General features: G+C 61.5%; 1 protein-coding gene across 2 annotated transcripts; it reads right to left on the minus strand.

Moving 5' to 3' along the window:
• Positions 1-3,058: 3,058 nt before the first annotated feature.
• Positions 3,059-13,276, minus strand: Slc35c2 (solute carrier family 35 member C2). 2 transcript variants are annotated; one of them, XM_048349540.1, is made up of 10 exons: positions 13,207-13,276; positions 9,134-9,489; positions 8,803-8,953; positions 8,224-8,287; positions 7,561-7,633; positions 7,025-7,193; positions 6,852-6,935; positions 4,802-4,977; positions 3,913-4,042; positions 3,059-3,714 (listed from the first exon to the last, which is right to left on the minus strand). In XM_048349540.1, the coding sequence occupies exons 2-10, from the start codon at positions 9,251-9,253 to the stop codon at positions 3,587-3,589; spliced, it is 1,095 nt and encodes a 364-aa protein (XP_048205497.1). In that variant the 5' UTR covers positions 9,254-9,489; positions 13,207-13,276; the 3' UTR covers positions 3,059-3,586. The 2 variants fall into 2 exon arrangements, with proteins under 2 accessions (XP_048205497.1, XP_048205498.1); XM_048349541.1 differs by having other exon boundaries at positions 9,134-9,492; positions 13,207-13,235.
• Positions 13,277-14,120: the final 844 nt, after the last annotated feature.

Consider the following 14,120-nt stretch of genomic DNA (forward strand, 5'->3'; position numbering starts at 1 on the left):
TGGGTCAGTGGTGGTTACTCTTTTGGGAAAACCATGTGTGTGCACCCGTGCCAGCTGTGGCTGTCCTCTTCAGGGATTCCGGGAGCCAGGCTGAGGCCTGGCAAGGGTGGGCGCTGGGAGCCGAACCCCTCTCCACTCTGGGGCCGGAGGCCGCAGGCTCCACACACTGCCCTCAGCTGTCCATCACCTGGGGGACTGTCTTGACTGGAAGAAAACCCGCTTCACCCCAGGTCCCACCTTCTTTCAGAGGCAGGCCTGAGCCTATCCCTCCCCCCTCCCCCCACCCCCCCCACCCCGGCACCGAGGGGCGAGCTCTGTTTCAGTGCCTGGTGAGGTGGGCTGTGGCCTTGTGGGGTCCCCCTTGAAGCCCAGCTTCTCTCTGCCTCCTCTGGTCGGTCTCCATCCATCCACATTGTTGTAAACATCCGGCTCTCGTCTGCATTTCTCAGTCTGCTTCCAGGGGGCCCGCTGGGTTAAAAAGCCCTGAAGAAGTTCCTTGAGGACAGGGACTGGGTTTTAATGACTTCTATTATCTCCAGTGCAGAGCAGGAAGGCCGTGTGTTGTAGATGCTGGAGAAACACTTACTGAATGCATTCGAAGGCATTTTCGCCTGGTCCTCTGTTCTGGTCCTCTATTGTCCCCAGCAGGAGAGTTCTCACCAGGCGTCAGGAGGAAGGCAGGCCCCGCCAGCAGATGCCAGCGAGCCTGGGGGCCTGCGTCGGGAAATGGACGCGTTGCCAAGGAAACAATAAATAATCGTGGGACTAGAAGTCAAGCTCATTGGCTCCACCGGAGGGGGGTGGGAGGGAAGCTAGCCTGGCCGCGTTGGGCTGTGTCTTCAGGGACAGGCAGGACAGAGAGGCTGTGGACATGGTGGGTGGTGGGGGTGGGAACAACAAATCATCTCCAAGTTCCAACCTGGGAGGCCCGGCTTGGCTGAAGACGATGCTGTCCCTTAGCAGAGCAAGTCCCTGTTTAGGTGGCCTGTGCGCCAGGCTTTGTAGCGAGGTGAGGGTCTCGGGGAGGGGGGCTCCGTGGCTGCTTTGTCACCGAGCAGGTTATGTGACATCGCTGGTGCTGGAGGCAATGGTGGCTGTCTATGTTATTCTACCTCAGCTTTAACATATACGCCATTACCATTCCTTCCTCCTAACAAGGACGCAGGCTCCGAAGGGATGGCAGCGTGGCCACACAGATCTCTGCGCAGGGCCCCACCTGGGTCTTGTGGCATCCGAGGTGGGGGCCAGGCTATGTCCCCAGACACACGAAGCAGAGGCCACAGAACAGGGGTGTCACTTCCTACTGCGTCCGACTGGCAGGGATGACCACACACACCACACGGGGAGGCCCAGCAGGCGGCCGTGTCCCCCCCTGCCCATGCCCTTGGCCATCCCTTCCCCAGGCTGCAGTGGGGGCTCTGAGGACGATATCTGCCACACGCCCAGCACCCCCTGAATGCTGTTGCCCCAACTGGATTGAGACTTCCACCCTTGCTTCTCTGGACTATAAGAAACTGGGGGCCTAACTCAGTCCATCAGCAGCTCATGATGCAGAGGCTGAGCCAGCATGAGACAGAGAGAAAGGAGACAGAGGAGACACAGACACACAGACACACAGATACTCTCCTGGGGCCGCCAGGCCACTGGGGTTTTCAGAGCATCGTGAGGCAGACACAAACGCAGCTGACCCCTGGGCTGAGGCAGACAAGGGCAGAACAAAGATGCAGGGACTTCACACCGCCGTCCCGGCCTCTGTCTGCGAGCGTCCACCGCAGCCGTCCTCGCATACTGGGGGCGTTCACCTTCCTCCCACCACGGGCTCCGGGGAGAGGAGTGGGCATTTAAGCACTCACAATCTGGACCTGCAGGTCAGCCCCCCCCCCCCCCCGCAGAAAGGAGCCGGGAGTGGGGGACAGACGGACGCCACGGCCTCGGACGGGGGCCCAGCCGCATCCTCAGCTCCTCAGCTCGCTCCACCTGTGCGCAGGTTGCCATGGCAGCACCGGCGCGGTGGGCACGGTGGACGCGTGGCCCAGGGAGCGGGTGACAGGGGGCCGTGTGGGAGGGGGGCCTCCTGAAGGCCCGACTGGTAATTGCCGCTAAGTGAGGGGCTGTCATTGAACCCAACACGTGTGCCGTGAGGCTTCTGCTCACACCCTGTAATTACTGCACCAGACAGCAGGCAGCTCGGCTGCCAGGGAGGAGAGGAGGGGGGCGGTGGGGGGCCCGTGGGGGGCCCGACAGGAGCCCTTGGCCACCTGAGCCAGCGGGCGCTGCTCCCCCCACACCCAGCCTCTCCCCGCGCCTGTCACAGGGCTGGAACTGGGCTTTAATCCCGGCCTCTGAGGAGCTGGAGCAGGCAGGGGTCTGGACCTCATCCCATTCCACGGTGAACACGTCTTGTACTAAGCGGGGCCCCGGGGGCGCCCCAGTGCCCGGCAGAACGCGGAGCCCCCGGGCCCCTGGGCAGTGAGGCACAGCCTCTAAGCCACCGGGTTGGGAGTGCGCTTCCAGAGCTCCCTTCCTGCCACAATGGCAGCCTGACAGATGCCATATGGTCCCCAGACAGGAAGTATTTACTCGCCCTCCATAAAGTTTACAGACTGGGTTCTGAGGCGCCAGGCTCGCCAGCGGCTGCCACCCGAGAGCCACCGGCTGTCACCATGGCCCGCTGTCCTCCAGGGGCCCCTCGGCGGCCTGGGGCCCGAGGCCGGGCCAGGCCGGAGTCACAGCATGGGCCAGTGGCGCCACCTGCTGCAAGGTCAGAAGCATAGTTCCCTACCAGGCGGGGGCGGGGGGGGGGGGGCGAGGCCCCTCCACACACCCGCCAACCCCAGTGCTTTACCTGACTTTTGTAGGTCTCGGCATGTTGTTACTGAAGAGACTTAAAATAAATAATGGCAATGGATGAAAGAAGGATCTTTAGAAAGAGCGTGATGGATAACCTCATTTCACAGATGAAAAACCTCCAGCACAGAGAGGCTAAGTGATGGGCTAAAGGTCACACAGCTACTTAAGAGGCTGAGACACGACTCAGCTCCGCGCTGAAAACATCATCTCCAGCAAGTGCTCATTTATTCTCTGCTTTGCGAGATGAGGGGGCCCCAAGGGCGGCCTGGGCTCAGAAGGGAAGCCTGGGGGGGGGGGGGCAGGCCCCTGGGGCTCTCCCTGCCCCCAGGGCCACAGGCCAAGGTGGGGTTGGTGGCAGTAAACTATGACATTTATTTCCAAACTAGAAATAGATCTGCTCTCCATGAACACAGTCCAGGCCGTGAGGACCCTCCTAAGGTCCCCTTCCCAGGGGGGCCCCGAGTCACCCCCCGAGTTGGCCCCAGCCCACTCCTCAGTGCCATGGCTCCAACCAGGACCCCCGCTCAGCTCCGGCCCCGGGTCAGCTTCCGCCCCTGGGTCAGCTCCGGCCCCGGGTCAGCTTCCGCCCCCGCTCAGCTCCGGCCCCCGGCACAGCGCAGGCAGGCTCTAGCCTCAGAGGGTCAGGCAGGGGCACTGCAGGTCCTGCCCAGTGACTCCCGGGCCCCTGCTCCTGGCAGGGGGACCTCTCCGTGGGCCCCGAAGTCCTCTGGGGTCGTCACTGCTGCGCCTGGGCCACAAAGTACTCCCCTTCCTCCGTGTCCTCGTCCTGTTGGCTGCTCCGGAGCAGCAACTCCAGGTCTGGGCTGGACACTTGGCCCTTCGGGGGCTTGGGACCACCGTCACCTTGGGACAGACAGACTGCACTGAACTGCGCCGCCAGGACGCGGACCCCGAGGTGACCCGTGACCCCCCTAGAGCTGGTGGCAGGCCAGCAGCCAAAAGGCGGGGGCTGGCAAGGCGGAGGAGTAATCGGAGGTGCTGGGTGTCGGGGAAGGGGGTTGACATCAGAAAGCTGAGGCTTCTGGAAGGCTCTGTACGTACCTCGAGAATGCAAGGCTTTCAAGGCTACATGCAGGGATATTCCCGAGAGGCAGAGAGCGAAGCCCAGCCAGTTTAGGAGGCTGATTTGGTCGCCCAGCAGGTGGGCGGCCAGCAGCAGGGTGCAGACCTCCTGTGGGCACAGAGGGAGAAAGGAGAGGTGTGGTGTGTGGCTGGCTCTGGCAAGGAGGGCACACGGAAGCCGAGTCTGGAGCCCTCGAAGCCTGGGTCCGGACTGCTGGACTCCGCCTACCTGGGCAGCCCTGCAGGTGCTTCCCACAGAACCTCAGGACAGAAGGGGCGGGGCGGGCCGCGTGCACCGGCCCCAAGGACGCGGCCACCGGCAGACTAACTGGGTATGCGGTGCTACCGTGGTGAAGCCTGAGGCCCAGGCCTGGCGGCCCTGGGAGACCAGCATTTCTGATTTTGGGGTGAATGCTCTCTGCCAGACTGGGGAAATGGCTGAGGGGAGACGAGGAGAGTAGGGGACAGGTGACAGTGACACCAGCACCGGCAACATGTGACACCCCCCCCCCCCCAACGTGTAATGCCACATTTGTTCCTGGCCGGGCGCAGTGACCACGAGCTCTTTGTGGTTTCGGCATGGCTGGGGATGGAACCCAGGGGTTCCCAGACCTGACCACCCAGCCGCACACCCCAATCAGAGCTTTCCAGTGAGAACAGATAGACTTCTGAACCTCAGCCCCAGATCTCAGCCACATGACTCGCAGTCTACACTGCACTTGAGGCACCATGTGAACACACCCGGGCTGTGTGTCCATGGGCAGGGGGCCTCTCTGGACGTTGCCCACCTCTGCCCACCCTCCAGGGCCATGGGATGTGTAGAGGGGGCACGGCAACCTCACCCAGCTGGGGGCCACCCACCCTGTACCTTGAAGATGCCAGCGATGGACAGCGTGAGGCTGGAGGTTCTGGAGACAAGGAGGAACTCAGAGAAGCCCAAGCCAAAGGCAAGAATCCCGCCGAGGAAGAGGCTCCCGAGCACGCGCAGGAGCAGCCCCGCGTCCTGGAAACGGAAGATTTTCTCAGAGGTGGACAAATGGAGACCTGAAAGCAACGGGGGAGAAAGCGCGGGAGGCCAGGGCCAGGGCCACCAGCCGTCGGCTCCGTACTGGCCGCAGTGCAGAGCCCGGAGCACCTGCTGACCATCAGGCCCGAGAAAGAACGAGAGGCAGCAGTAATCCTCACAGATGGCCTGAGCCTGGGGAGGCCCTGATGTTGGCTGGGACTCAGGGCTGCACAGATTGGCAAAGAGGGAGCTGAGCCTGGGGGCTGGGGCAGAGGACTGCCTCCCCCGACCCCTTTTGTCACAGGACTTGAACTCAGGGCCTGGGCCCTGTCCCTGAGGTCTTTTCATTCAAGGCTGGTGCTCTAGCCCTTTAAGCCACAGGGCCACTTCTGGCTTTTGAGTGGTTAACAGGAGATAAGAGTCTCATGGGGACTTTTCTGCACAGGCTGGCTTTGAACCACGATCCTCAGATCTCATCCTCCTTGAGTAGCTAGGATTGCAGGCGTGAGCCACTGGCGCCCGGCTAGAGGGCCCTCTTGAAGTGTGGCCGCGAGGAAACGGGCCTTCCTCAAAAAGAAAACTCACACCAATCCGAGCCTGCGACCAGAGCGCACACGACAAAGCCCCTCTGAGACTGGCAGAGAGAGAGAGAGAGAGAGAGAGAGAGAGAGAGAGAGAGAGAGAGAGAGCGAGAGAGAGCGCGCTGTGGGCACAGGAAGCGGAAAGGAGCTCTGGGACTTTCTTTGGAGGAAGCGCTGAAGGCACAGGAGCAGCCCCCTCCCTCGGCAGGCCAGCCGCTTTACAATGTAGGACACCTTGCTGGTGCTGGGCTCAGCAGCACTGCAAAGGCGTTGGCAAATTGGAGGAAATCGGGGAAGAGCAACATAAGTAATGAAGGAGCTTGGGGGATTAATTTACCAGAAAAGATTAAAGGAGCTAAATCCATGCAGCTCCGCTTAGCGGGGCCGGACGGCCAGGGGCTTTCGGGTGAGGGCTGCGCGCGCGGCAGACGCCCAGGCAGGGGCCGAGCCTGGCACCTGCTACAAGCAGCATAATGAAGGGCTAGGGAGAGATTTTTTAAAAAGAAAAACACTAGGCTCTGAACAAATAGAAGTTTCCTGGACAACAGGACCGAGGAATAATTTTCTCAGGGAGCTTGGAGACGCTTCACTGCTTGAAACTTAAATGGATGTGGGATGGAATTTTCTGTAATGACCCCGAGGAGAGCTGGAACTCTGGGAGGAAGGATAAATAGGCAAGGGACAGAGACTAATCCCGAAACAGTGTAGGAAGGTGGCCAGGCCCTGCCCAGCCTGTACAGGTCTTCCCGCTGTCTTAGATCTTTGCAAGCTGATAGAAGGGAGGACGATCCAGTCTCCAGTCGCTGGAAGCCTCGAAGACCAGCCCCGTGCCACCCGTCCTCCAACACGGTCTGCAACACAGCCTGGCGACCACACACCCACTCTCCACCCGGCAGCAGGCCGGGCATTTGCCCTGGTCTGAGGCCATGCGGAACCGGGCCACTGCACCCGAGTGGCCCACCTACAAGTTATGGCACCTTCCCTTCTGCGCCTCAGCTTCCTCTGCCTGCAACACGGGGATAATAAGAGCACCACCCACATGGTTTGGGGAGGATTAAAACAATAAAAGTGGTTTGGGGGCTCCTTGGCCCTGTGCAGGCAGTGTCGTTCCATTTTTTATGCACACCTTCCGTGCTGCGCTGTCACACACGAGTCTAACCATGGGGCCTGCGTGTCTGTCCAGCCCCAGGCTGTGGCTGGAGGGGGAGGGCCTGTTTCCTTGATCCTGGTGACTGCCGTGGCTGGCATGGGCTAGGACCCAGCCTGGGCTCAGGGCCAGGATTTGGGATTCCTTGTGGTGAAGCAGCCCCGAGGTAGGAAGCACAACATACCTTCAAATATGGCAAAGAGAGGGAAGAGCCCCAGAAACATGAGTGGCTGCAGATGGAACATGGTGTCGATGGGGTTCTGGAGGCCTGGGGAACGGGGACAGGAGCACCGTCAGGCCCGGCCCACGCCCACACGGCCTCCGGCCTGCCTGTGTGCAGCCTCCCCCCAGGCTCACCCAACTCGGCCTTCTGCAGAAGGATCTGGGTGAGGGTCCAGCGGATGCCCCCGATGAAAGAGGCCCCCAGCACCAGAGCGAAGCCCTCCACGTTGAACTGCGTGGACTTGTAGGTGAACATGAAGAGCCCCCCGGCGATGAGCAGGACCACCAGGACCAGGGCTGCACGCTGGGGGGGGAGGGGGAATAGCAAGCTGTGCAGGCTGCCCTCTGCCCCTCGCCCGTCCTGCGTCCTGACCACACCTTGCCCACTGGTGTGTGCGGGGATGGCACTTAGCTGGCAGATGCCCAGTATCTGCACTGATGCCTGTCCCAGGCCTCAAGCACCCCAGCCCAGGAGCCAAGGGGGCACCGCCAAGTACAGCAGGGACCCCCCTGGGCCCAGCTCTGCCAAGACCCCCACTTCTCCACTCGTTCGGCACCTGCACCTGTTCCCACATTCCTGCCACGGCCTCTCGCCCGCCCAGGTCCTTCCTCAAGGAAGGGCTGCCTCTGGGCAGGTGCAGGGCAGGGGGGACAGGAGATGGGGGCCTCACCAGTTCCTCCAGCTTGAAAATGAGAGAGAAGATCAAGATGAACAGCACGGCAGAGGATTTGGTCATGGTGTACCTACAAGAAGATTACCCACAATGCACTGCTGGAGCTTGGGGCTCCAACCCCACCACCTAGCAAAGAGACCCAGGCACAGATCAGGGGTCTGGAAGAGGGCAAATGGCTCTGTCCCCCCAGAGACAGCAGGGCAAGCTGGGTACAGAAGACCTCCGGGGGTTGGCCTAAGTCGTCTGCCTGACAAGTGTCCTTTCATGGCGGAATCTGAGGTCTGACAGTAGCTGTGGAGCAGCTGGGGGTCTGACACTGAGCCCATCCAGTATTACACTTTACCCGACCTTCATTTTGAAGGAAGGATGAAAGAAATGGAGACAGAGAGAGTGGGGGGACTGAGCTCTGAGGCCAGACATCACAGAAGAACCAACTCCGGCGCGGCCTGTCCTCCGGCCCCTCCCCGATGGCAGGGACGGCTCTGTGCTCGGCTCTGTGCTTGGTCCTGGCATTGCCTGGCTGCCTGGCAGGCAGGCACAGCATCCCAGTACACTGGGCTTCCGGAGGAGTGGAGGCTTCCGGAGAGCTGCTGGGTGCCAGGGAGGAGCTGAGAGCGAGGGCTGGTCCCCAGGCGGTGGCGGGGTGTGGCCGGTACTCACAGTGACACGGTGATGTAGAGGAAGCTCCAGTTGGACAAGCCCACATCAAGTGCTGTTGCCAGTGCTGTGGAGACAAGGAGCGCTGGCGTGGGCCACTCAGCCGGGGTGGCTGGACAGGAGGCACTCAGGCACCTCTCCTGTCCTGGCTGGAAATCACAGCCCCCACCCCCACCCCCAGCAGCTAAAGAGTTAACCTGGGTCAAAAAGTAGGAGCAGTGTGCTCCAGTACTGAGGTTGGCCTCCTTTCTGATTGGCTGCTGCCTGTGCTCTTCTATTTGTTAACTCATGTGAAATCTCCCACAGGGCGGAACACTGCGCTCCTTAAAGGGCACCTGGGCCTTCTCTTTCCTGCCTCCTCCACCCTCCCAGAGAGGTGTTCTCAGCGCTCAGGGCGCTCTCCCCAGCTTTTCTGACCTGCATGCTGCCAGCCGGGGCCCTGTCCCAGGCCTTGTGCCTAGGAAATACTCCTGAACAGCCTGAGCTGGCGGCGGGGAGGCCCCTCCTCTGGACCCTGCAGTGCCCTTGCGGCCTCCTGAGGTGTGTGGCAGGGGGCGGGGCGGGGAGGCAGCCGGGACCCACCTGTGGGGGCCACTCTCCTGAGGTAGTCGGTCCAGTTCAGCACCACGCGGGCCCTGTGGCTGGAGCACTGCACCAGCGCCCGGGACAGGGCGGAGAAGAGGAAGATGACGGCCAGATGCAGCATGGTCATGAAGAGGGGGAAGTGGAAACTCTGCAGGGCGAAGGCAGGCCGGGCTCGCTAGGCCACCCCGCGGCCGTCCACCCCACCCGACGGCAGACCAGGGTGCCAGAGGCCACCCGACAAAGTGGAGCCCAGGGGTCAAGTCCAGCCTAGGGCCACCTCCAACACAAGCCTGCTGGCCACCCGCAGCCCCGGCGAGCCTGCAGCTACCTTTGTCAGCCATTTGTTGTAGAAGGTGATGCCGATGGAGAAGCAGTAGTAGAGCAGGACCAGCCCCAGGGTCAACAGGGCCTTCCATACAAAGGCCAGGTCCAGGGCCCACCTCCCCATCGGTGGAGGCGGCGGCACCCCAACTCCAGGACCGGTGGGGACAGGCACTGCTCTTGAAGGCAGCCCCCGGGACGAGCTGGTGCAGCGGGACGGCGACTTTCAACATGCAGCTGCCCCTGCCGGCAGAGCCCTCTTCACCGCCATGACTGGGAAGAGCGGCTCGAGCCCCGGGCTGCGGCCTCAGCCCACTTGCTCCATGGCTGGCGGGACGCAGGGCTCACAGATCCCCAGCGCTGCTGCTGGGCAAATAAAAAGGCAGCTCTGGGGGTCTGGGCCAAGGGCAGGCCGGGGCACAGGACGGCTGTGTGGGCCACAGCTCCCCCAAGCACAGAGCTCACCGTGCTCCCCTCCGCACACGGTTCTCCCAGGCTGACCTTTGCGGCTCACCAGACCAGTCAGACCACACCATCCACCCTTCGGCCGCTCCCAGAGCTCTGGGCGAGGAGAACCGAGCTCGCTGGGCCCATCCAGCCCCACGCACTTTCAGTTTCCCCAGCCCACCAGGTACCCCCTCACTGCAGGGAGGACAGAAGCCCTGTGGCCCTCAGTTCTTCCTCCTTTCATCTAGTCTAACTTCAGAGCAAATGTGGCTTGCTCCAACAAACACCTCCCCTAGACCCTGCTCCCCTCCACCCCAAGATCCCTTCCTGTCCCTTCAAGAGCAGGGTATGATTTATCTATCTGTTCAGGGCTGGGGATAGAGCCCAGAGCCTCCTCCACGCGGGGCGAGTGGGGTCCCACAGAATTCCACCCAGCACCTGTGTCCTGCCCCTGCCAGGCCGGGAGCTCCAGCAGGACAGGCACCTGTGCCCCCATGCCTGGCATGCATGTGATTTTCAGGGGCTCAGCCTGATCTACCAGGGTTAGAATGGAACCCCCAAAACTACCTCACCCAAGCCTCCAGTAGTCACTCACCCTGAGGTGCCCATCGCAGGGTCTTACCTAGCCTAACAGTGCAGTGTCATTCCTCACCACTCCAGCAACCCGGATTGGGGGGGGGGGGGGAACCCACCTGTGCCTGTGGGGGAGGGGCCTGCTCTCAGCACACAGGTTCCATGTGTTTCTTTCTCCCTCATCATCTCCCCACCCTGCTAACATGTCACCCTGAGCCTTCCCAGGACCAAATCCACGGGCACCTGCCCTTCTCCAAGGCTGGGTCCTGGGGAACTCCTGGGGCCATGGCTCTTTTCAGAGCAGCTTTGGAACCCAGGGTGACTCTGGGAACGACCCCAGCAGAGTGAGCAGGGACCATGAAGAGGCCACAAGTGAGAAGTGGTCTGCATTCTGTGGGACTCTGATATGCACACAGGCAGAAGATTGGCTTGTGGTTACTGAACCAGACCTAGCTCGGTTATGAACACACGGTTCTACTGGTTCCTGAAATTGCCACGAACACAATTATCCGACACCCTGAGGAGAGGCTCAACTCCTTCTCCATTCTGGAAAACCCACACCACGGGCAGCAACAGCACCATGGATGGGCGCACTGGTAGCAGCCAAAAACATCCAGATGCTCTACAGCCAGGGGAAAGGCACCGGCTGTCACCCCACCGCCAGCACCCGTGCCCAGGCCCTTACAGATGGAGCACATTTGATTTTATTGTCAATTACTTCCCTTCAGAATTATAGTCAGGGCACCACTGACTTTTAAAAATTCTGTGTAGGCAGTTTTCACTAATCATAAGTTTCATTTCAAGATAATAAAAGTAGTTATAAAACGGTTGTGATACAAGGCGAGCTGGAGCCAGTGGATTGGGGATGGGGCAGGGCGGCTCCCCTCCTCACCCCCATGAGCACCCCACTCTACTCCCAGAGGCTTGCCCCACTGCTGACCTGACCTCTTCACCTGGACGTCCAGCACTGACCCCTGGACTCCAAAGCCCAGTCCCAGCCAAGCCTGCTCCCCTTTCTACTTCACAGCCCAGCAGTGGCACAGCTAAAAGCCCTGTTGTCACTCCTGACCCCCAACCAACAAGGGCCAGCATTACCACCTTCAAAAACTCTCCAGTGACAAGTCAGGTCGCCTAACCTCCACCCCTGCTGTCAGCCTGCCCTTCCTCTCCCCCGCCCCCCCCCCCCCCCCGCCAGCTCCTCCTAGAGTTCCTTCTGCTTTTCCTGCCTTTCCCAGTCCTAACTAGGGAGTGGGGGGCATGGGCCTCAGACTTATAAACAAGAGCCCTTGAGGCCCGCACTCTCTTCTGCCCCTAGGGTTTCTCAATCTTGGCACTACTGGTGTTTGAGGCTAGGTAAACTTTTGAGGGTTAAGGCCAGGCCTGTTGATTAGAGTTCTTTAGCAGGCACACCTGGCCCCCACCCACTAGAGGTTAGAAACATCCGAACCCCAATGTTTTAACAACTAAAAGGAACAAATGTTAGCTGGGAGCAGGGTGAAGCTCGGAGGCAGAGTCTGGCACTGGAGGGGACGGCGGGAGAGGGAGGAGGGAAGCAGGTGGCTGGGGCTGAGGACTTGCGTACTCCGCGTATTCCACGCAGGTGGCCACGGGGAACGTGGGAGCAGGAGGGCTGTCTCCTGGCACCTGCCCCCACAGCACCTTCCAGTGGCGCCTGCTTCCCCTTCTGTGAACCAGCTGCTTACACTTCCTCTTTCACCAGGTTTCTGCTCCAACACTGTCAAGCCTCACCGCACAGTTCAAATCCTGCCTCTCCTACAAAGATCCAAGTTCCATGATACCCTAGGCCACAGCTTCAGTAAGCAACCCAGTTTCTCATTTGCATCCAGAAAGTCACCCACCCAAAACACAAAGCCAGGGAGAGAGGACTGCCTTTTCCAACAAGCAGGTAAGCTGGGAATGGCTGCCGCATCCCAGACAGAGATGGACAGGGCTGTGGCCAATGGCTCCCTCCCATCTCCCCAACTACAAAAGCCAGCTTTGAAGTCGGAGGCCTGGGAGCGAATCCTGCAGCATGTAGGACTCTGAAGAACTTGACCTTTGGACTTGATTTCTCCAGTCACTAGGAGATCAAAACTTGGGCCTCTGGGGAGGGGGGGTGTGTGTCCTCATGTGGCCTAGTCCTCTGTCTCAGCTCCCAGGTAGGATTCTTCTTCCCTTTTCTCCTCCCAGTCAGTTTACCTGAGCGCTCAGCTAGCACATCCGACTGCTCTACTCGAGACAGCTAAAACTTATGACACCCTAAGAAACCTCAGTCCTCAAGCCTCCAACTTACTGGAAAGTCATGTAGAAAACTCTAGCACACTGCCTCTGTCTAGGTGAGCCACGTGCAAACGAGCCAAGTCATCTTTAACCCACCTGTTCCTCCAATCACTTTCCTTTGGGTGCTGTGCTGGGTGCTGAGTAGGCTCCGTACGACGGGAGCAGGGTCCCCAGCCCTGGCAAAGACTGCTTCTCCTCTCCCCGCCCGCCCACCCACCCCCCCCTCCTGCCGTCACCGTCACCCTTCAGTTACCCGCGGCCTGCAGCTGGGGTTCCCGCTGCCTCCCTGCTCCTCTCTGTGCCTGGGGTACTCCAAGCACCCAGGGAGGATGGCTTAGCCACGGAAGGCGGCGTGGGCCTCGCGACCTTTGCCGTCTCACCCTTGCCCCCGGCCGCGCCACCGCGGCGGTCTCCGCCTCACCCTTGCTCTCAGCCCCGCCACCGCGGCGTCCCGGGCCCGGTGCTCCCCGGCCTCGCCTCGGGCCTCGCCGGGCGGAAGCTGTCCCGAGGGCCCCGGCACTCCCGCCATCTGGCGTTTCCGTGTTTGCCCACGTGCTCCCTCCGCACCTGGCCGCCGTGGGGCCGCGGCCTCGCCCCGGCGGGCGGCGCCCGGTCCGCATCGGGGTGCGCCCTCGCGGACGCTCGGCGCGTGCCAGGCGGGCGGGCGGGCGGCCTGCCCCGCCACAGGGGAAACCGAGGCCCGGGGCGGGCCAGGTGCCCGTGCGGCCGCGTGCCGAGCCCGGGCGGGGTCCCCGGGATGCCCGCCGCGCGCCCACTCACCTCCGCCCGCCCCGGAGCTCCCGGTAGGGAATCCTCCTGCCGGAAGTGCGAGCCCGGCCCCGCCCTCCGCCGCAGGGGGTGCACTTCCGCCGGAAGCCGCTGCCGGGGGCGGGGCCGAGCGGCCCGACGCCCGCTGGAGTGGTACCCGCTCCCGTCCAGCTCGCGGCGGCGTCCACGTCCCGGCCGGCTACTTCCGCCCGTGGCACCATGGCTGGTCCGCGCCCAGGGCGGCGGGCGGCCACGGCCGAACCTGGGAGATAAGCTCGTGGGTGTCCTTCCCCGCTCGGCATCCCTGGACAAGTGCCCATTTGGGAAAGCACGACCTCATTCCCACGCGTGACCTGTGTGCGGGGAGGGGGCCGTCCAGGAGGAAGCGGGCTCTTCAGAGAGGGCGAGAAGACCCCAGCCGGGGGCGGGGCCGGAGTGGTTACAGGGTTACAAAAAAACTACGGGGGCAGGGGTGTTCAGTAGCCAACAGACAGATTGCAGTGGCTCCAAAATGCCAGCCTTAGATCATCCAGACTTACTTCATCTTGCAGGATGAAGTAAAAGATGTATCGGAAGACAGGGAGCGCCATCAAGCCTGACAGGCTAGGGCTGCACATGGACACCCAGCTTGGTGCTTTTCCCCTCCAGCCTCCTCCTGGGCCCTGGGCTGGCTGCAAATATGGGTCCTTGCAAGTGACTCAGCTGGGTTCCTGGCCCCTCAGAACAGAAGGCTCCAGGCCAGTGTAAGCAATGCTTTAGCAAACGGCTGCCACTGGCAATGCCAGTTGGCACCATGCAGACAGGCATTCAGCGCTTACCAAGTACAATGGTACTCATGGCAGCCCAGGGTCTTGGCTTCACTGGGTCTGTATTGGATGCACTTCCTATGCCTTCTGAAAGAACTTTGCCCTGTTCTCTCAGAGGCA

Source organism: Perognathus longimembris, chromosome 6, assembly GCF_023159225.1.
Source record: "Perognathus longimembris pacificus isolate PPM17 chromosome 6, ASM2315922v1, whole genome shotgun sequence".
In the NCBI taxonomy this organism is placed as follows: Eukaryota; Metazoa; Chordata; class Mammalia; order Rodentia; family Heteromyidae; genus Perognathus; species Perognathus longimembris.